The 21,916-nt window shown below is 39.3% G+C and overlaps 1 protein-coding gene, 1 non-coding gene and 1 pseudogene across 2 annotated transcripts; 1 reads left to right on the top strand and 2 right to left on the bottom strand.

The window, feature by feature from the left end:
* Positions 1 to 383: 383 nt before the first annotated feature.
* On the bottom strand, positions 384 to 1,933 carry LOC124076912 (forkhead box protein N3-like). Its single transcript, XM_046420976.2, is given in 2 exon segments — positions 384 to 695; positions 698 to 1,933. Coding segments are annotated over 2 exon segments (1,368 nt in total). The 5' UTR covers positions 1,842 to 1,933; the 3' UTR covers positions 384 to 471.
* A 6,362-nt stretch (positions 1,934 to 8,295) lies between these two features.
* LOC124076909 (NTF2-related export protein 2-like) lies at positions 8,296 to 8,573 on the top strand (annotated as a pseudogene).
* Positions 8,574 to 18,490: 9,917 nt separating this feature from the next.
* Positions 18,491 to 18,688, bottom strand: LOC124076914 (U2 spliceosomal RNA). Its single transcript, XR_006846489.1, has one exon. It is a non-coding gene; the product is annotated as a U2 spliceosomal RNA (small nuclear RNA).
* Between the last annotated feature and the right edge of the window lie 3,228 nt (positions 18,689 to 21,916).

Here is a 21,916-nt window from a genome sequence, read left to right as displayed (position 1 = left end):
CTGTATGTGTCTCTCCATTCAGTGAACCCAAATGGAAGGACATTCTTTTTAAACCTAAGGGTTGGGCCTGAATGACGATTACTTTGCACACGTGCCTTCTAGGTGCCAAATGTGTACTCCAAATGTGGCCTTAACGTTGACATCCCTGTGGGTTCAAGCCACATGTTTCTGACAAGCTGCAGGAAGCAATGGTAATTTTGGCTTTTTCTCGGTTTTGTCGTCGGATAATGAAAAGCTTTTGTAAAACAGCTGAGTGTCAATATGAGTTCTATGGCTTCAATCTCCTTTAAAAATAAAATTCTTAAGGGTCCAAAACAAAGGAGAGGGGGGCAAATTAAAAAAAAAAAAAAAAAAAGAAAGAAAATCAAACCAAAAGAAAAAAAATTGCTGATATTGCCACAAATCATTAGAAATCTCCTGACATGCTGAAACCAAATGGCCATAAGTTCAAAACAAATCAATGACTTGTTTTCAATTTTTTGTGGTTTCCTTCTGCTCCTTCTGCCCCTTTGCCGTCCGATTGGTGATGTTATTCAAACAGGACCGAGTCCCTGCCAAGTGCAGGGGCGACCCGGCTGCCTCTTTCATCTCCTCGTCGTCGCTCTCAGGGGGCTTTTCCGTGTGTCTCTTTTTGAGGGGCAGCGTGTCGCTGGGGACCTTCCTGGCCTTGGCTAAGTGCTGGCGCTTCTTGTGCTGTCCCCCAGGGCATCCTTGGCCTCCTTCTGGCTGGGCTTCCTGTCGTCCTCCTCTGTTTCGCTGTGGCTCTCGTGGCTCTGGAAGCTGCCCTCGCTGCCCTCCTGGCTCCCCTTGGTGGCAAACTCGTAGTGGTCGTCGGCCGAGGAGGAGGAGGAGGAGGAGGAGGAGACGGAGTCGCTGGTGGACGAGGTGCTCCGGGCGTTGGAGGACTTGGCACTGCTATAGTTGTGATCCTCCTTGGGGTCTCCGCTGACCACAGGGGAGCCGCAGGATGGCTCACTCTCAGTCCGCACCCGGCAACTGGTGATGCCGTTCCTCATGGCTGCCGTCATTCCAACGGGAGTGATTGGCAATGGCCGGACGCCAGGAAACAGCCCTCGGCTCAGAACCCGCGCTCCATTTTGTATCACTCCTGGAGAAACTTGCAGAAGGGCTCCGTTTCTCTTGAAGAAGGTACTGCCCGGCCAGATGGGTGGACCTGATGGGCTTTGATATGCCTGAGGAGAGGTGGGAGGTGGGTGGTAAGGTGTCTTTTTCAAAGCCCGAATTAGATTTTGTCTGTACTCTGGGTCTATGCACCATAACGACCCTTTCCCAAAACTCTGACTCCTCTCTTTGTCCACTTTCATAAAACACTTATTCAATGACAAATTATGTCTCACTGAGTTTTTCCACCCAGTAGGTGCATTCGCAAAACACGGAAAATGTTCCAAGATCCAGTTGTAGATACCCTTCACTGGCAGGCGCTTGGTTGGAGAGTCCTCCATGGCCATGAATATGAGGCAGCTAAAGGAGTAGGGGGGCTTGCAGTTGGGGTTCTGCCTGGCATCATAGGGCATGTCAGAGTGGGCTGGGGATGGAGGGGTGTCGTCGTCCAGGTCCTGGACAGGGCTGACACTCCTGAGGACCGACTCCCCAAAGCTCTTCAGCAAGTTCTTGCTCTCATGCAGCCAGTTCAGGTTGGTCAGCTCTTCATCTCCCATGGTCCCCTCTTCTAATCTGATGTCAGGCAGAGAAAAGTCGAGGGCATCGTCTTCCTGAAGGGCCTTGGAGAAACCACTGCCCCGGTAACACTGACTCAGTCCGCTGGACACACTAATTCCTGAGCTTTCTGGCTTCTTACTGGCAGGCATGACTGGACCCATTTACGTGAAGGTTCCTGGCCGGAGCGAAGCACGGGGGCGCGGGGGCGCCGCTGCCCTTCAGCGGAGCCGACAAACTTTCGGGGGCGCCCAGCGGGCATCGCTTGGTGGCCCCGCTAAGGACGCGCGGGCGCGGCGCGGCGCGGCGAGCCCCGGGCGGCGGGGGGCGGCCGCGGCCGCGGGGGTCGCGGCGCGGCAAGGGACCTGCGGCGTCCGCCTGGCGCGCCGCGCGTCCTCCCGCCGGCCCCGCCGCTCTCCCCGCCCCGTCCCGCCTCCCGCTCGCCTCCGCCGCGGCGCGTTGGGCCGGGGCGCGCCGAGCCGCGAGAAATTGTTTCTCACTTTAATTCTATTGGATAAATTCTGAGCGATGGTGTACCTGGATGCTATGGTAGTTCTATTTTTAGTTTTCTGAGGAAGCTCCGTACTGATTTCCACAAAGGTTGCAGTAATTTACATTCCCACTAGCAGTGTTGAAAAACTCCTCCCCCCTCAATTCTCACCATAATTAATTGTTATATGTGTTCTAGATGATTGCCATTCTAATTGGAGTTATATTGAATCTCAATGTAGTTTTGATTTGCATTTCCCTAATGGCTAAAAATGATGACATTCCCTTCTATAATTTTTGCCTTTTTGTACTTTTTCAACAAGTGTCTGTTCAGTTTATTTGCCCATTTATTGTGTGTGTGTGTGTGTGTGTTGAGTTTTTTGAGTTCTTTATATAATTTAGATATTAATCCTCTGTTGGAAGAGTAGATGAAAATAATTTCTCCCATTCTGTAGGCTCTCTCTTCATGCTTTTGTTTCCTTTGTTATAAATAAGCTTTTACATTTTATGCCATTCCATTTATCAATTTTTGGTATTATTTCCTGAGTTTTAAGAGTCCTATTGAGGAAGTCGTTTCCTGCATCTAAATGTTAGAGTGTTGCCCGTATGTTTTCCTTTAGGAACTGCAAAGTTTCTGGTCTAATTCCTAGGAATTTATGCCACTGAGCTGACTTCTTTATAGGGCAAGAAATAGCAATCTAATTTCATTCTTCCACATTTTGCTTCCTAGTTTTCCCAGCACCTTTTACTATAGAGTCTGTCTTTTCTCAACTGTATGTTTTTGGCAAATTTTCATGAATCAGATGGTTTTTGCTCTGTTTTATGTTTTGTTCCATTGATTTACATGTCTGTTTTTATGGTAGTACCATACTGTTTTTGACACTATAACTCTGTATTATAATTTACAATTTGGTTTACCTCTCCACAGTGCTCTTTCTGAACAGTATTGCTTAATTATTCTAAGACTTTTTTTAATGTATAAATTTTAATTTTTTTTCTGGTTCTGTGAGAAATGCCATTGGTATGTTGATGGGGATTTCATTAAATTTGTAGATCAATTTTGGTAATATGGTTATTTTAACAATATTAACTCTGCCTATCCATGAAGATAGAAAATATTCTCATCTTGCAGTATCTTCTTTAATTTCTTTTCTTCATATTTCTGTAATTTTCTTTGTATAAGTCTTTTACTTCTTTGATTATATTTATCCCTAGGTTTTTTGTTTGTTTGTTTGTTTTTAAGCTATTGTGAATGGATGTGTTTTCCTGAATTCTTTCTTAGTGGGTTCATTATTGGTGCATAAAAAAGCTATTGATTTTTGTTGATTTTGGTCTATGTTGACCAAACCATAATTGTTAAAGTCATGACTTTAACCAAAAACCATCCAGATGCATTCTTGAAGAAGCCCTTTTAATGCCTTGGGGTTCCTATTAAATCTCTATAATGGTATAATGGTCCTCCCAGGAAACTGCCTCTAGACATTGCAAAAATCAAAGTGGTAGTTTTCTTTCCTGATAAAAATTACATTAATTTAAATGTACTTTATTAAAAGACCACCAATCAAGAGCTTGTAATACTTTCTGACAGTTTCCTTATTCCAAATCAAATAGCTTTTAAGGAATTTGTTTATAAGGTAGGTGATGTTTAATTCATCTTTTTTTTCCTAACTGAACTTGGGTTCTTGGACCTGGAGTGGTAGAAATAAATAACAAACTTAAAAAGAATTTAGACATAGGCAAGATTGTATTTAGGAATTTTTGCTTGATCCAGAAGGGAGACAACATTTAGTGGGCAAAAACCTCAGAGTGACCCAAACAAAGGACAAACATGCACAGCTTTTATGGCATCTATGGATTAGGTAGGAACTCCATTTCTTTTTTTTTTTTTTTTTTTTTAAGAATTTTTTCATATTTATTTGTTAGTTTTCGGCGGACACAACATCTTTGTTTGTATGTGGTGCCGAGGATCGAACCCGGGCCGCACGCATGCCAGGCGAGCGCGCTACTGCTTGAGCCACATCCCCAGCCTGGAACTCCATTTCTTGATGTCTTCACATATAGAGGTGGGATTTCATCTTGCTCATTAATACATGTCTGATTGTCATCTTAAATCTCCACTTAGAGATGTGTATTTCACTATGCTGAAGTAAATATAGCTGTGGTTACTTTACTATTTTATGCATGAATTTGCTCTTCCTCACCTGAACTTTGCCCTTATCTGATACTGGCTCTAATATCATTTTCAAACCAGAGCAGACTCTGATTTGACTGCCTTATCTGGCACTTTTAAATAACCACAAAATCTCAAAATAATGTGCCTTTCCAGTATCTCTTTTCCTTGCATGTTATCTTACTCCCCAAATCCTTGAAGATTGGTTCACTTTTCAACACCAAATTTTCTACTATGGCTGTTAACCTCATAAGAATTAAAGCTAGCTTGGCTATTTTATTTTCTTCTGAGAGATGTCCATCCCTTAATCCTAAAGGGAATCTTGTTTCTTGTGCTTTAATATTTAATAAGGTTTTATAGGAATGCTTCACACTTTTGTTTGATTGTTTATTCCCACAAAACTACTCTGGAGAAATATGACTTTAATCTTAAAAGAAGAAATGACAGAAACTATAAGAGTGAAAACACTAACATTTCTACCCACCCACTCATGAAAACATAATATAAACCATATTTTAAACATGCTGGTGGGACAGGTTAAACCCTTGAGAAAGAACCTGGTGACCCCAAATGCATTTTATTTCCAAGTGAATTCTTATGAAATTTTTGTACTTTTTTATTAGACATAATATGAAACACAAATTTAATTCTTTTTTATTTATTTTTAAATTTTTATTATTAGTTGTTCAAAACATTACATAGATCTTGACATATCATATTTCATACACTTGATTCAAGTGGGTTATGAACTCCCATTTTTACCCCGTATACAAATTGCAGAATCACATCGGTTACACATCCACTGTTTTACATTTGCTGTTTTTTACATACTGTTGTGTTCTGTTGCCTTTCCTATCCTCTACTCTCCCCCTCCCCTCCCCTCCCCTCCCATCTTCTCTCTCTACCCCATCTACTGTAATTCATTTCTCACTCTTGTTTTTTTTTCCTTTCCCCTCACTTCCTCTTATATGTAATTTTGTATAACAATGAGGGTCTCCTTCCATTTCCATGCAATTTCCCTTCTCTCTCCCTTTCCCTCCCACCTCTTGTCCCTGTTTAATGTTAATCTTCTTCTCATGCTCTTCCTCCCTGCTCTGTTCTTAGTTGCTCTCCTTATATCAAAGAAGACATTTGGCATTTGTTTTTTAGGGATTGGCTAGCTTCACTTAGCATAATCTGCTCTAATGCCATCCATTTCCCTGCAAATTCCATGATTTTGTCATTTTTTAGTGCAGAGTAATACTCCATTGTGTATAAATGCCACATTTTTTTTATCCATTCATCTATTGAAGGGCATTTAGGTTGGTTCCACAGTCTAGCTATTGTGAATTGTGCTGCTATGAACATCGATGTAGCAGTATCCCTATAGTACGCTCTTTTAAGGTCTTTAGGGAATAGTCCGAGAAGGGGAATAGCTGGGTCAAATGGTGGTTCCATTCCCAGCTTTCCAAGGAATCTCCATACTGCTTTCCAAATTGGCCGCACCAATTTGCAGTTCCACCAGCAATGTACAAGTGTACCCTTTTCCCCACATCCTTGCCAGCACTTGTTGTTGTTTGACTTCATAATGGCTGCCAATCTTACTGGAGTGAGATGGTATCTTAGGGTGGTTTTGATTTGCATTTCTGTGACTGCTAGAGATGGTGAGCATTTTTTCATGTACTTGTTGATTGATTGATATTATTATGCTACTGGCCCTGGTCACTTTTCATGAATTATTTTCATAAAACACAGAAGAGCTTATTCATATTAAAATGTGGACACTGGGATTTAGAAAGCTTTGATGTCAAACTGAGCTCCACTGTGTTGTTCCCTGGTTTGATGGACTCCACAGAACATATCCTTCCACAGGCCTATAGGAACCTCCAGTTTTCCCCAGAATTGATTTGGTTCTCTCTTCCATATCAATCAGCAAATTTTGTCTTTATTTCTCCTTTGTTCTCAAATGCTATCCAACTTCTTTGAGTTCTGACATGGGAATTGTATGCAGGGTTATTTATCACATATTGTTAGGAAGTGCCTGGACGTGTGTTTTGATTCCTAGCATTGATTTTATCCATGGCATTAGTAAGAATATTCTGAAATCATCCCTACACTGTCAATCAAGTTTGGAGGGTTCTAGAAGCTGAAAGCAATCATAAGAGCACCATGTCTTTTTTTGTTTGAATCCTTTTTAAAAAAATCTTTTTTTTAGTTATATATGGACAAAGTATCTTTATTTGTTTATTTATTTTTATGTGGTACTGAGGATTGAACCAAGTCTCTCACATGTGCAAGGCAAGTGCTCTGCCACTGAGCCATAGCCTAGCCCTGTTTGATTCTTTATAATCTGAAAATTAAATGAGCACATCTTACAAATAAATTGAAAGTGAAATTATGTTTTCTGTATCTGTTACTTGCAGACTAGGGTCTGAAAACTTGTGTTGCTGTAGGAACTTTGTCTTTGGCAGCTGCCTCACTTCAACTGTGTAGGATGACTTTGCTCTCCTGACCTATAATCCAGCCACAAATTGGGGTCAGTCCACGGCTTCAAGCTCTGTTGTTTACCCTGTATTAAGACCCTGCCTTCTAGCTGAGTGCTTACTTTCAACTAAAGTTCCCACATTAATTACAGAATTATAGATTAATTCTATAAATCCTTATTCTCCAGAAAGAAGAGTCGTCTATAAGAGAGTTGAACAATTACTTCCTTAGGAAACTCAGTGGCACTTCTGGTTACAAATGTTGAGCTGAAGATTGGAAGATTTTGTTAGTGGGTGCATTTAATTTGTTGAGTCTTTCATGATATCATGTGCTTCATTGTTTTGAGAAATAAAATATGGCTTTGAGATTATCTGGAATTCTGAAACACAAATATCACCATTTATAAAAAAAATCTCAATGTTCTTCACTTCTTAAAAGTAGCATTATTGTGGGATGGCATCAAATTAAAATGTTTCTTTACAGCAAAAGAAATAATCAAGAACATGAAGAGAGAGCCTACAGAATGGGAGAAAGTCTTTTGCCACCTGCATCTTAGATAAAATACTTATTTCCAGGATATATAAAAGACTTGAAAAACTTCATGCCAAAAACCATAAATAACTCAATTAATAAATGGACAAAGAAACTGAACAAACACTTACCAGAAAAAGAAATACAAGAATTACAGCCTCTTGGACGGGAGTCCCCTGTGCTTCTCCTTTGATAGCAAAGAAATAAACTTTTTTGCTTTTTCTCAAAACCATGTCCCCATTATTGGATTGGCATCAGGGACAAGAACTGAGTTTTCAGTAACAAATTTTATATTCTTGGTGAGGCCTGAGAACAGTCTCTGCTCTACATTTCTTGGTCAGATCTGGCTCTCTAAGGAACCTTATTTCCATGCTGAGGATGCAGGGTGGCTAGAGAACTTGTTGAGAGCCAATTATAGGAGAATAAGGAGACAGGCAAGTCAGGTCAAACAGAGGAGCTATTTCTGTGAGTAAAGGGAGGGACTGAGAGATTATCCCAGCAGCTGCTGAAGCTCCTTCTGCTTTGGGGAACTTCAACCTTCCTTCCCTGAATGATGCAGATTGCTCCATCATGGTCCACTTTGAGAAAAATGAAACTGAACTCCATAAGTTTGTGACACCCTTAGTCAACTGGTAAGTCCCCTGTTATGCATGCCAAGACCCTTGATCCTACATGTCTGTTTTCTCTTCATGGGATCATCTGGTTTCACATTGTCCCCACAAATATCTGGTTTCTCTTTGGCACCATGGGTGCAGCGTCAGAACCTCAGGATGGTCAGAGTGCTTTTACAATGGACCAAGGTACTTCAGGGAGAAAATTGGATGGGTTGAAAATTCTCTGTGTTTAGTGGGTTTTGCTCATTTTCTAAATATTTGCTTATTCTTCAGCATTGTGAGGCAGAAACACATGAGAGTGTAGTGACACCACCACTCTTGGAACATACTTATTCTGGCTCCCCTAGAACCATGTCAGTAGATTTTAAAACTTATGTAGATCAGACATGTAGAGCTACTGAGGAATTTGTCAATATTTACTTTGAGACAATGGACAAAAGAAGAAGAAGCAAGCTATCCAGTCCCAGCCTAGAGTTCTTGTTGTGATCAGTGGAACCATGAAGTTTGATGGAAACAAACAACATTACTTCAATCAGAAATTTCTGATGATTGCTCAATCTACTCCTAATAGCACTGTGTGGGAGATTGCTAATGATTGCTTTCATTTTCAAGATTGGGCTAGTCATTAAATAGGCAAAAGGTCTATTATTTGTTCTGTTAGTTCCTGAAGCAGAGGTCTGTGTAAATTAGTTCATTTAATTAGAAAAAACACTGTAAACCAGTTTGTGCTGAAATTAAGTTTCTTCAATTTTTTTTATTCCTCACAACACCTTTTCTGGCAGCTGCCAGTTTATTGCCCTTAAGAGCTTTAATATTAGTTTTTTACATGCCTTATATACATTCACTAATGCCATTATTAAAGTAATAGTAACATATGATCTTGGTACTAACATACTCACTGTGAACCCAGCCAATCACAAAAATGGAATCCTTTTGTAGTAGTATCTGTGGAGTATCAGCACAAATATATCTCTGGGAGTAAGTGAGATTTTGTTGTTGTTGTTGTTAATAGGTTAATTTTTTAGTAAAGCACAAGCCTATTTTCAGTTAACACTGATAATGTAATTGCAATATATAGTTTAGTTTTTCAGTTCATAACTACTATGACATGTTAGAATTGCATGCAGAATAGTTAATAGATTTTTCATATTATATTTTCTTATTTTGAGTTGTTACTTTATAAGTGAATTGATAACTAGATAGATTAAAAAATGTTTTCAATCGACACCTGAATTTGGGGTGTATTTGGTGGATTAAAATTTCTTAAAAACATATATCTTGGCAGCTCCAGGTCTAGAAATTTTTGTAGTGAATGGTAGAAGAACTAATAGCTTCAATGGGAGAATGAGAAATGAAAAATGTAGAAATATCCAAGGTGAAGCCAAAAGTAAAGGGGGTGACCAAATGGTAATTTTTTTGTACTTGTTTACTAGCTCCTAAAAATATAACCTATTTTTAAGATTTAAATTACTGTTAATATTTATTCTTGCCAAATGTAATGATTCTCATTTTTGTTCTAAGAATAATTTTTTAAGGTCTTGACACTTCTCCTTATATTTCTCACCATTATATATCTCTGTTTATTCAAGAAATTATGGGTTGAATGTCAGTTATAAGTCTAACCTTGTAACAGGGTCTGAGGAAAGTTGGAAACAAAGCCATTGTTATCTCTTTATGTCACCCTTAAGTTTTCCAGTGAACTTTAAGTTGAAATATTCCTATGTATTAACCACCCCCAAAATGAGTGATTTCCTTCCTCCATATTTTGTACTGTCAACTGTATTATATATTATTTAAATTTAATTTTATTTAGCTTGTAATTCGTTCTTCCATATGGCATTGGGCACATTTATTTTAAAAAAATGTTTCTGTTACATGACTTTCTCATCACCATTTTTGAGATAAAAATAGAGAAAAATGGATCTTCATTATAAACTTCAAAAGAACAAATTGATTAATTTTGTCTTGACTACATAAGAGGGAAAGAAAGAAACTTAGCTCTCATTATTGGTTAATGTTTTAAAATATTTGCAATTTATAATGTCAACACTAAATACCCCTGCTTTGTCTCAACATTGCAACCAAAGTTAATGTTTCTTATCACTTAAATTTAAATCTTGCCCAAAGCTACACACTATATTTCTGATATACTCTCAAAATAGAATTAAATATGTAAAAGGGGTTGAACTGACATTTAAACCACACCTTATTTTAGTACTGATAAAAAATTACACATTATTTTCTACTCAAAGTGAGCTTATCCTTTTTTTGAATTTTTTAAGCCACAGCTCTACCAGCAACAATATGCCCAAATACTTTTCCTTGTGGAGAACAGTCACAAATAAAAGCTGCATATAATTTGCAATAACTGAATTGAATGGTTGTAAATTACTTTCTCCCAAAATCTGTATAACTTTTAAATGGCTGGAACTGCTCTTATATGGACTTGACTATTTTTGACATGCTCATATTTTTATAACTTGAAAAAACAAAATTTGCCTTGTTAAGAAAAAAAACTTAGGGATATTTCTGTTGTAGGTTATCATCTGTTAGACAGCATTGACGTTGGGAATTCTCCCCTCCCTGGTTGTCTGTCTGTGTTTTTGTTTTGTTTGTACCTGTTGCTACCCCTTTTAAGACATGGCCAACACTGCATTGATCCTATCCTATAGTCTCTTGGGAAAGATCTTGGCTGGTCAATTTAAAGGTTCCATTCTGTCAGCCATCATTTTGGCACTGCTGTCTTCTTTTCTCTCTCTGTTTCTTTTTAGTGCAATCTTGCAACTGGAATTGGTTTGTCAAAACTAAAGGGAGTTGAAAAAAATGTCACCTATAGATATAAGCCTGTCTAAGATAATATTCTACTGTAATTATCTGGCTTTTTGAATAGCTCTCTGGAGTATTACACAATCTTGAAGTTGAAGTTGGTCTGTCAAAGGTAAAGTAAGTGGAAGAAATTTGTATGTGCAGGTCTGTCTGTTTTAAAGGTTCTATTCTGCCAACCCTGTTTTCAGTGATCCTCTCTTGTCTGACTTCATTTTTTGTCTCTGTTACTGACCCTTTAAGACATGGGCCATGTTGCATTGATCTTATCAGAAGTCTCCAGAAGACAAATCTTGGCTGAATGGGCCACTTATAGGTTTAAGCCTATCTAAGAGAAAGATGTTTACTGTAACATAATCTGGCCTTTGAATATTTTTTCTGAATTATTATACAATCTTGCACTTGAAGTTGATCTGTCAAGTGTAAAGTATATAGAAGAGATTCTGTACATACAGGCATTTATGCAGTTGCACGGTAAGGAGTCTAAACAGTCAGAAACTAAGTTGAAGGTGCCCAAAATTACTGCCTTTGATATGCAGTACAGCAGGACACCAGAAGAAATCCTGATCCCAGCAGCCGCAGATCATTTCACAGTGGTTTAAGAATGCCAGTCCTAAGCTGGGGGAAAGAAATCCCAGAAAAGCTGCCTGGACTGTAGAAAAAATGGGCAAAGAGAATCTGGTCTCTGCCCTGCCTTCTAGTCCCTTTTGCCCATGGTGGGGGTAGGAAGTGGAGGCATCTGGTCAGAAAGAATGTGGCAGTAAGTTCCAGCAATGTCAGCTTATGATCAAGGGATAGAAATAGTCTCCCCTTTTAAGGTCTGAAAGGACACTATTTGGCCAGGGGATATACATCACTGGGGCAAAGCAATTTTTGCTATAACTATATCCCATAAAACTAAATGCATGGAGAGCCTGGCAGGGTAAATAACTGCAAAAAGAAAAGGAAAAAAAAAACCTGCTTTGTTGGCAGCTTCTGCAAAAGGATCTTCAAGAAAGCCTACAGAAAAGAAAGGAAATGGCCTCCTCCATTGAATACATTGAATAGCAATATGCCTAATATCAGAAAAAGGCCTAAAAGGAGCTTCTGGGTTCAATTGACAGTGGGGAATTCACTTAAAGTTGATGGTATTTTGATAATGATAAGTTTAGGTAATTTTAGGTTTGTAAAAAAGTTTTTTAAGTAAAACTTAAGTTTTTAAAATAAAACTTATTTTATAGAAATAACAAATTTGGTTGGTGTTTATTCATGTCACTTGATGTTTTATAGCTCAATAAAGTAACCTGTTGTCAATAGGTAATATACAAAATTTTGTCTTACTGTGTACACTGGGATGTGAATTTGTATTTTTGAAAGGCAGTAAGAAAAGCCAGATTTTTTCAAAGGTTAACAATGTGGAACATGAAAACATTCTGCCAATTTTTCCACAAAAAGAAAGTTAAGAGCTCTCTTATCCTCTCTGATTATGTTTCAGATGTAATGTTTCATTATGTTAACTGATACTTAGATAGACTCAGAAAATGGTACATGAGAAATTTGTAGAATAATATGAAAAAATGGGGCAAGGATCAGATTAAGAAATAAAACACATTTTTAAGATTTGTCAAGGGGCCAGCCAAACCTGACTTAAGGCTCTGCCTCTCATCTTTGTCCATGTAAGAAATGGTTCTGAGGAAGCTAGAATTAAGCATATTCAAAGTTGTATTCAAAAGAGTTTTTTGGTCTAAAGATTATTGTGATCTCGAGCCAGCATGGTGGTGCACGCCTGTAACCCCAGAAGCTCTGGAGGCTGAGACAAGAGGATAGAGATTTCAAAGTCAACCTCAGAAATGGTGAGGCACTAAGCATCTCAGTGAGACCCTATCTCTTATAAAATACAAAATTGGGCAGGAGATGTGGCCCAGTGGCTCAGTGGTTGAGTGCTCCTGACTTCAATCCCTGGTCTCCCTCTCGCCCCCCCCAAAAAAGATCACTATGGTCTCGAAGTAAACTGGATAGAATTAAAAGCTTAAGTAAATCTTAGGTAAATTGTAAAAGGTATTTAGGTTTGTAAGAGGTTTGTTTTAATTTTTTATACAATGTTTATATGATTTAAAAGTAAAATTTGTATGTAATTGAGTTAATAAATATATGAATCTTTGTGGATGTGAAATAGATACCCAAGATGTATTAGTGATGTTATAAAAATTATGCTTCTTGGTTCAAAGCTATTATGTAAATTGTTTTTGGTTTTGTGAATTTTATTTTGTATTGTCCTTATAGAACTTTATAACTGTTTTCTTTTAGCGTTTTGCAGAAATACTACTTTTGAGGTGGGGGATACTGGGGATTGAACCCAGGGGCACTCAACCACTGAGCCAAATCCCCAGCCCTATTTTTATTTAGATATAGGGCCTTACTGAATTGCTTAGCACCTCACCATTGCTGAGGCTGGCTTTGAACTCTCAAACCTCCTGTCTCAGTTTTCCAAGCTGCTGGGATTACAGGCATTTGCCACTGCACCTGGCCAGAAATAGTTCTTCTAACAAAACAACCTGAATTAATTTGAGACAATAATTCATTGTATGCACAAATGATGCAGATGGGAGCATACCTCTTGGATCATCAATGCTATTTATTCAGCTGTGAAGTCAATCAGTCAGGAATTGGAGGGGCTAATTTTTTAGGGTAGAAAATGGCCACCAGTTACTGGAAAGGTTTGGGTGTTTATAGAACACACTGGCAGTTGACTTAATCATTGGAGATTTTAACAGAACATGTCAGTTTGGGCATTCAGGAAAAAAGATGTATAAATTTGAAACTTGATTTTACTGGAAAAGGATGGAGGGTCCAAAGCTCAGTTTTCATTCAGTGCTTATCTTTTACTTTGGGGATCATCATATTATCACTGAGATAGGATTAATTTATGGCTTCATTGTCACTAGGAAAGAATTTATGATGAACACAGCCTAATTCCATCTTAAGACTGGGAGCCATTAATAAACCCAGCCTAACTGTCTTAAGATTGGGAGCCATCTTGCCACACAGGCATGAAAAGTTAATATCTGTTTTACTATAAATTACTGCAATTTCTAAACTTGCTTGGAATGCTGCCCATGCCTTGAACTCCCCCATGCCTGGTTTTACCTGACCAGATAACAACCATTTCTGAATCCTTAGTGATGCCTCATAAATTCTGATATTGGGATCTAAATTTACTCCCTAAGTGCTGAACCATTTAGACCATTAACCTACTACCTGTTTTGTATTATGCTTGTCAAAATCCTGTTATCTATAAATTCTGAAGACACCCCCCCCTTTTGCAAATTTTTGCACTATAAAACTGTGCTCCTAGAGAGCTGAAGTGCTGTCTTCTATTCCTGCAGGTTTCAGGAGAGACAGCCCCAGCCGGCCAGAATTACAAGCTTGCTTTTATTTGATTTAAATTGGAGTCAGTTGTCATTTCTTTGCATCATGGTTTAACACCATCTTATCAAAAGTTTTATTTCTGTTTTCTGTAAGAGAACTAGGATTTCTATTTGGCCTGGCCATATTTTGATGTTTTAAACTTGCTTGGAATTCCCACCTGTGCCGTGAACTCACCAATGCCTGGCTTACCCTAATCAGATAACAACCCTTTCTAAAAACTTAGTGGCACCTCATAAATTCTGATGTTGGGAGCTGAATTTATTCCCTACCTTGAAATGTTAAGCCATTTAGATCATTAACCTGCTATCTGCCTTTGTATTATGCTTGTCAAAATCTTGTTAGCTGTAAGTTCCCAAGATACCTCACTTTTGTAACTTTTTGTGCTATAAAAACTTTTTCTTGGGGGATTGATCTCTACCCCAGGGTTTTCAGGAGAGACAGTCCTGGCCAGCTCCAGTGTACACAAATATAAGCTTGCTTTAATTTAATTTAAAATTGGAGTCAGTAGTCTTTTCTTAGTGTCATGGTTCAACATTTACTGGGAAAGGATTGATGTTTGCCATCTTCCCAGGGATTGCCATTTTAGGATTGATGTTTGCATCCTTCCAAGGAATTGTCTTGTCACTTTCTTATAGTGGGCCACAAACAAGAAATGTTAACACTATCTATTTCTACAAGAGTTGATTTAGTGATTTCATTGTGAACATAATAAAAAATAAAAAAGGATTTATTGGAGGAAGTATCAATGTTTGCCTTCTTCCTCCCAGAATCATTCTGTGTGCAACTATTACGTTCAGGATTTTGTATTAATATTGAGTAAAAATATCTTACAGTCTTCAAAAAAAAGTAGCATTATTACCTCATTTTTAAATCAATTGAGTAATATATTATTTATTTCTGGCTTTATAATACAGTTATGTTGATAGAAATAATCATTTTATCAGATATGGAGAACAGTTAGCAACTGAGAAGATAAAAATACTTTTCTGTACAAGTTTTTGTACAGAAAAATGTACAAGTTAGCATGGATATCCCTTCTTCCAGGCTGCATATCTGTGGATCCAACAAAGCTCAGATTTTTTAAAAAATTGAAAGTAAATGTGTGCTGAACATGAAGATTTTTTCTTGGTATTATTTTCTAAACAGTACAATATTATTACTATTTACATAGCATTGCATTGTATTAGGTATTATAAATAATTTAAAGCATACTATGATTTAAAGCATACTGGAGTGTATATGTAGGTTATATATAGTGTGTAATTTTTCATAAGGGACTTGATTAGACTTTGGTTTCAGTAAATCTCAAATGTGAAATCATTTGATAATTTGTGTGTATGTGATTGGCTATGTTACTTACTATATTTTTAAAGTTCATCCATGTGGTGGTACCATAATTCCCTTCCCAAGTGTGAATAATATTCCCTTAGAATGAAATAATATTAATAACATGAATATAGTAATAATATGAGTAATATTATTAATAATAATTTCCTGCTTTCTAAATGGCATCCTCTTGCATTGTCCTTATACAGCAAAACCAACCAGGGAGCTTGCTGGAGTCTCTATTGCTGCTGATTGCTGGGTGGGGAGCTTTCCTGATTCCCTGAAGCCCTGAGAATGAGTGAAAACAGATAAAAAGAACCAAAACTTGCATATTTTGGCCAAAATGTTGAACACTTTTAGCATTAACACAGTGACTTTAGCAAGCTATGAAAATTCTCTAGTCCTGTTATTACTGTTGGTATTATTTTGATTGCAAAAATTTCTGCTTTGATCTCAGGCAAGTGTGAACTTTCTAAGGATTAAAGATCTTAGCTAGGCACAAAAGTACACATCTGTAATCCCAGTGACTCAGGAGGCTAAGGCAGGAGGATTAGAAGTCCCAGGCCAGCCTTAGCAAATCAGTGAGAACCTCAGCAACTTAGCAACATGCTATCTCAAAATTTAAAAAGGACTTGTAATGTAGCTTGGTGGTAAAACATTCCTAAGTTCCATCACGAGCACACACACACACACACACACACACACACACACACAAAAGTTAAAATCTTTAACACTGTAGAATGCAGCAAGAAAAGAATATTTTCCCATAGGCTTGAGTTCATTAGTCTTAATTTTGTACCAAGTTTTTGGAGAGTATTGATCCCAAGGTTGTACGGTTCATTACCCTTTCATTTGCTTCTTCTCACAGCCTCTTCAGGAATTAGAGGAGGTCAGTAAACTGGCAATTTATTTCAAGCATCATGGATCTTGAAATTCTTGATTCTTCTTCCCGTGGGCCATTTGGGTACTAGATTCTGGATTTTTTTTTTTAATCACAAACCATTCTTTTCAAGTTTCTTTCCCTTCAAATCACATATTTGTTTTTCAAAATGCCTCTTTGGGGAGTAATACTTTGGTGGAAATCAATACCACAGTCTCAAAAAAACTTTCATTTATCACTTGAAAGTGTTCAGTCCCCTAACTTAGTAAGGTCACTACTATGATGGTGTTTGTTCTTTGATTCCTCATCTCCAGATGACAGTTTATGATTTTTAATACATCTGCTGACCATCACTCTCAAGTCTTCAAGTAGGAGTGTACATAATAAAATTCTGACATTACAACTGAAGTGGGCTGGTTACCCCCCTCTCCAAGTCTGGATCATTAAAAAAACTGAGAAGACAAAAATACTTTTCTGTACAAGTTTTTGTCATATGTAATTATGTTCTTCAAACCTCATTACTTATTTCTGTCCTAACTTCTTTTCAACTAAAAATATTACTACCATCCATGCTCAATATACTATGTGGGACACAATGCTAATGAGCAAGCTTCACTCATCATACTTGGCCTCTTTAAACTGAAGTGTATGGAATGGTTCTTCTTTTTAATATATATTTCCTAGTTGTTGATGAACACACTACCTTTATTTAGTGTATGTATATTTTTTAATGTGGTGCTGGGGATGGAACCCCATGCATTAGGCAAGTGCTCTACCACTGAGCACCAGCCCAGCCCTGGAATGGTTCTTTTCTTGAAAGTGGGAAACACAGGACAAACTAGCCAGGAAAGTGGGTCTGTAGACTCCCTCCCTTGCATCACCAGCCCAGCCAGGTTTAAGATTCACTGACCCTGAGCATGGGAAGAAAAGAGGAACTCTAGATAGGACAGAGGTATGAGAAGGGAAGGGAGGAAACAGGAGGTTAGGAAGGATGGTGGAATGTGATGGACATTCATTCCAAAGTACATGCATGAAGACACGAATTTGTGTGAACATACTTTATATACAACCAGAGATATGAAAAATTGTGCTCTACATGTGTAATAAGAATTGTAATGCATTCTGCTATCATTTATTCAAAAAAAAATCAATAAAAATTTTAAAAAAAGGATTCACTGTCCCTGCCTGTACTTCCCTGGATTACTACCAGGGGCTCCGATGGCACATGGGGAGTGCTGGCCTAGAGCAGCCACAGCCGCGGGGCTCCTCAGGTGTTTGGGGCTAGGAGAGCAGAGTGGCAGATGAGTAGGTGCATCTGCAGGTTTCACCTCCACACCTCATCGGAGAGGAGAGGCGGTGTGAGCAGGGAGACCTCTGCACCAATCAGGAAACTGGGTGTGGGGTTGGGGTGCCCCAGAAAGTGTGGAGCTGGACCCTGTGGCTGGAACCTTGCTCAGGATGCTGGCTCTTTCCTCTACACAGACCTGCTGCACAGTTGTGGCGGGGAATACTTGTGAGTACAGGATCTTATAAAATTTATATTGAAAACTTAGAAATTGTTCTGATATTGTTAATAAATATTTACAAATGTAATCACTGGCCTGTTTCTGAAAATGAGGCATTAGTCACCACTAAGATAGCATTGTTTTACAGTAGTTTTTCTCTTGTCACATCTGACATATACAAATCAAGCTTGTTGACTTATGTGAGCCCAAACCTAAGCTGCTGGTTTGTCTAGTCTTTGAGAAAATTCAAGTTCTAATAAAACCTAAAATTAGTATGAGAATATTGAGACAGAAAGTGAGCAAACAGCATGAAACTATAGAAATGGCAGAAAGAGCTCCATAAACTCAACAAGCTGAAACAACCATTTACTTGTCTGAGATTTTATTAGTGGGACTCTAATGGCCAGTCACAGAAGAGAAGGGAGTCGAGAGAGAGAGAGAGAGAGAGAGAGAGAGAGGAAGGGGAAAGAGAGAGTGCAAACAGGGTGTTGATATTCATGGGCTCAATGCGAGATGAAGAGGAGCATGGCATTGGCTGAGAGCTCGTGCCACTTCAGGGATTGGAGGTGCACCATTCAAAGTTCGTGCCATTCACAGAAATTGGAGGTGATGGTTCACACGCCATTCAATGCATCATGGACCTGAACTCCTGGAAGAGAAGCACTCCAGTGCCATCTTTACCAACATTCTTCCCTTTTTAATTTTGGTTTGGGGGCACCGAGTTCGATCTGGCTACTTCCTGCTGAGTAGGGGCGTCATTTAGATACTACACTTGATCTTAGCCAAAAGGCTGAGAAGCAATAAGGGCATCATTTAGAGAGAGGGAGGTAGATCAGTTGGTTGGAGAAGGAGGGCCAGGAGGCCCCATATCCATGCACTAAAGGCATGGATTTCCTCAGGGGAGAAATCCACGAACGTGCCCTGCAGCTATGAAAAGAAACAGCATTAATTTCAGGCATGTTGTCCAGTGTATAGGGCTGGTAGAAAAAGGCCTATGCCCAGGAGAAGGCAGATTAGAACATATAAAGCTGAAAACCAAGGGCTTATTTCTTTGGAATGGTGGGGTAGAGATGAACCTTTGATGGAGTTGTCATTTGATATCTTCATCTTTCAGCACTTGGTCGAGGTTTCTTGGGATGTGTGGAGGTGAGTGTCATCTGGCTCATTGGCAAGTAGCTGGTAATCCCTGAGGAGGAGCTAATTGAAAATTTGGTTAGAGATTTTGTTAATTTGTCCTTGAAGAAATTTTAAAATTCAAGGAAGGAAGGCACAGAATAAAAAGACCCCAACTGGAGGTCCCAGTATCAGGAGAATCCAGTGGATGATGGGGTTTGTGAAGAGGTCCCAATAGAATTGTTGTGCCAATTGCAGCTTTCTTCTTTCTAGTTGTTCCTGTAGTTGTTTAATCTTATCTTTCACTATCCCTGACTGATTAACATAAAAACAACATTCTTCCTGTAATAACAGGCAGAGGCCTCCTTTCTCCACTGTAAGTATATCTAAGCCTCAGTGGTTTTGTAGGACTACTGCCGCCAGGAGATCTAATTGATTTTGGAGGGTAAGTATGAACTCAGTCACCTGTTGGAGGTCATCTATGAATAATTTGGACAATTGATCATAGTATGTGAGAGAGGTAACCAAACCCACTGTACCCATTGCCAAACCTGCTGTAATTCCTAAAGTACCAATGAGAGGTATTAATTGGATCACCCATTTGGGTTTTATGTGTGTCATGAGGGGGATTGGCATTTCTGTATCTCCTGGAACTATGTCTACATAGGGAAATAAGAAAACAAGAGTACATGTGCCTGCCCATTTAGGGTGCAGACAGGTATACAGTCATCCCACATAAGAGTGATGCCTCGGAGACTGGTGGGCAGTGGGCCTTACTACCTTTTGGTAGAGAGGTTTTTTGTTGACATTGCTTCTCAGATAAGTCTCCTACTGGTATGTTTCCTGATGACTGAAAACTTAAGGAAGCAGCCTGGTAGAGAGGGACACCTGAGAGTTTGGTTGTGGCGTCTTGGATTGAAGAGGCCTCTTAGAGTGCAGCCTGAAAACTATTTATTGGGTTTGCTATTAGTTTTGGGGATTCAATTCTAGCCTGCAAACACAGCCAACATTGCTGTACATAGTTTGTATTATTAGTAGCCTTTAACAGATTGAGAGAGATATTGACAAGTTTATGAGAGAGAAGAGGTTCTTTGACTATTTTTGCCTTAAACAAATCAGGCAGCCAATTGGGTATATCAATTGTTCTCTTCCAGCAATTCTTTCTATTGAATGTCCAGCCACTTGGGCATGGTGTGGGAGGAACCAGGCCTGGGTTTTTCCCAATGGCCATCCAGTATCTATTGTTATTGTGTTCAGAGGCCTGGGGATCATCGTGATAACAGTCTTTTGAGGGGTTTCATTGAAGAATTTAAAATTCTTCTTAGGAGGAGTTTGGCTACAGTTTGTGGGACAGGATAGTACAGGGTTTAACCTTCCCTGCACTACACTTTGAAAGAGAGTTAGCAGGTATAAAGCCAATAGACATAGGTCTAAAAAGGATGTGGGTGTACTGTGTTGCCATGGGTTCCTAGATCCTATCAGGAGAACCATTCTTATGTATATTCTTTTCCTCTGGAATGGAAGGGAGCGTGGTGCATGGCTGTGAAAAAAAGAGCTTGAGAGGGTTATCTGGGGATATCTCACAGGTAAATCTGGGTGATTGTGGGGGTCCTGCAAGGATGGGAGCTGTGGTGAGATTGTCCTCTGGAGGGCTTGCTGCCGGTTTTAACCTGGAAATATGAATCAGGGGTTAGTTTCTTTCCTTCCTTTTGGAGTTTTGCAGCATTGGGTGTACACAGGACTACCTGTAATGGCCCTTCCCATTTTGGGGTTAGGGGGGATCTTTCCCCTAGGTAAGAAAAGTAGACCCATTCTCCTGGTTTGAGCAGAAAGGAGGCAGCTGAGTTCTCTGGATCCAGAAACAGCAAACCTTGTTGCTTCCATAGCTCAGAGTATATAAGGAAGAGGAGGGGAAGAGCATATTGTTCGGGGAGGGGCCAAGGCTTTGGTGAAATTCCCAGGGGGGAGAAGAGGACAACCATACATTATCTCAAAGGGGGAGGCAAGGGATGGCTTTTTTGGTAAAGCCCTCAGGCATAGTATGGCAAGAGGGAGGAGTTTAACCCAATCTAAGTGAGTCTCTAAAGATAGCTTCATTATGATGACTTTCATTGTTTGGTTGGCTTGCTCAACCTTACTTGAGGCTTGGGGGTGATAGGGACAATGAAAGTGCCATGGGATGGACAATGTCTTTGCCACATTCTGGGTTACTTGACAGACAAATTCAGGCCCATTTGGGGATTGGATTGAAGCAGGCATCCAAAACTGAGGTTTACTTCAGTTAGGAGGATGTTAGCCACCGTGGTAGCCTGCTTATTTGAGGTGGGGAAGGCCTCTACCCAACCCGAGAATGTGTCTATTAAAACTAGTGTGTATTTGAAGTTTTTTACTCTGGGCGTGTTGGTAAAGTTGATTTGCCAATCTGCTCCAGGAATATGGCCCCTAGCCTGATGAGAAGGGAATTTTCTGGGTTTTAAAGATGTATTGGGATTCACTCTTTTGCATACCTGGCATGAGGCTGTGATTTGCTGTAGCTCTTCTTTATTCTGGGGAGTCAGAGTAAAGAAAGTGTGGAGAAAGGCTTTGAGAGTCTGTGGACTGGTGTGGAAAATGGAGTGGAGATGAGTAAAGAGGGCATATTTTGGTGGGTCTCTATTATTGGGTATTGTTGGAGAACATGTGGCAATGAGAGATCTGCTGGGGTCTGAAAAGGCCTGATCTGCTTTTGAATTTCCCTGTGTGATGGGGGAGGAGTCATTTTGGTGTGATATGCAATGGACAACTCCAAGTTTTTTAGGAAGCTGGGAGGCTTGTAGTAGCTGGTTGATGTATGTGGAGATGGATATAGAGATGTCCTTTGAGTTCAGGAGACCTCTCTCCTTCCAAATTGCTGCATGAGATAAAAGAATGTGGAAAA

This window comes from Marmota monax, unplaced genomic scaffold (assembly GCF_021218885.2).
Source record: "Marmota monax isolate L192 unplaced genomic scaffold, Marmota_monax_Labrador192_F-V1.1 WCK01_AAM20220418_F8-fsc00497, whole genome shotgun sequence".
NCBI classification, from domain to species: domain Eukaryota; kingdom Metazoa; phylum Chordata; class Mammalia; order Rodentia; family Sciuridae; genus Marmota; species Marmota monax.
Note: the sequence above shows the minus strand (reverse complement) of the source record. Positions and strands in the feature narration are given on the sequence as shown.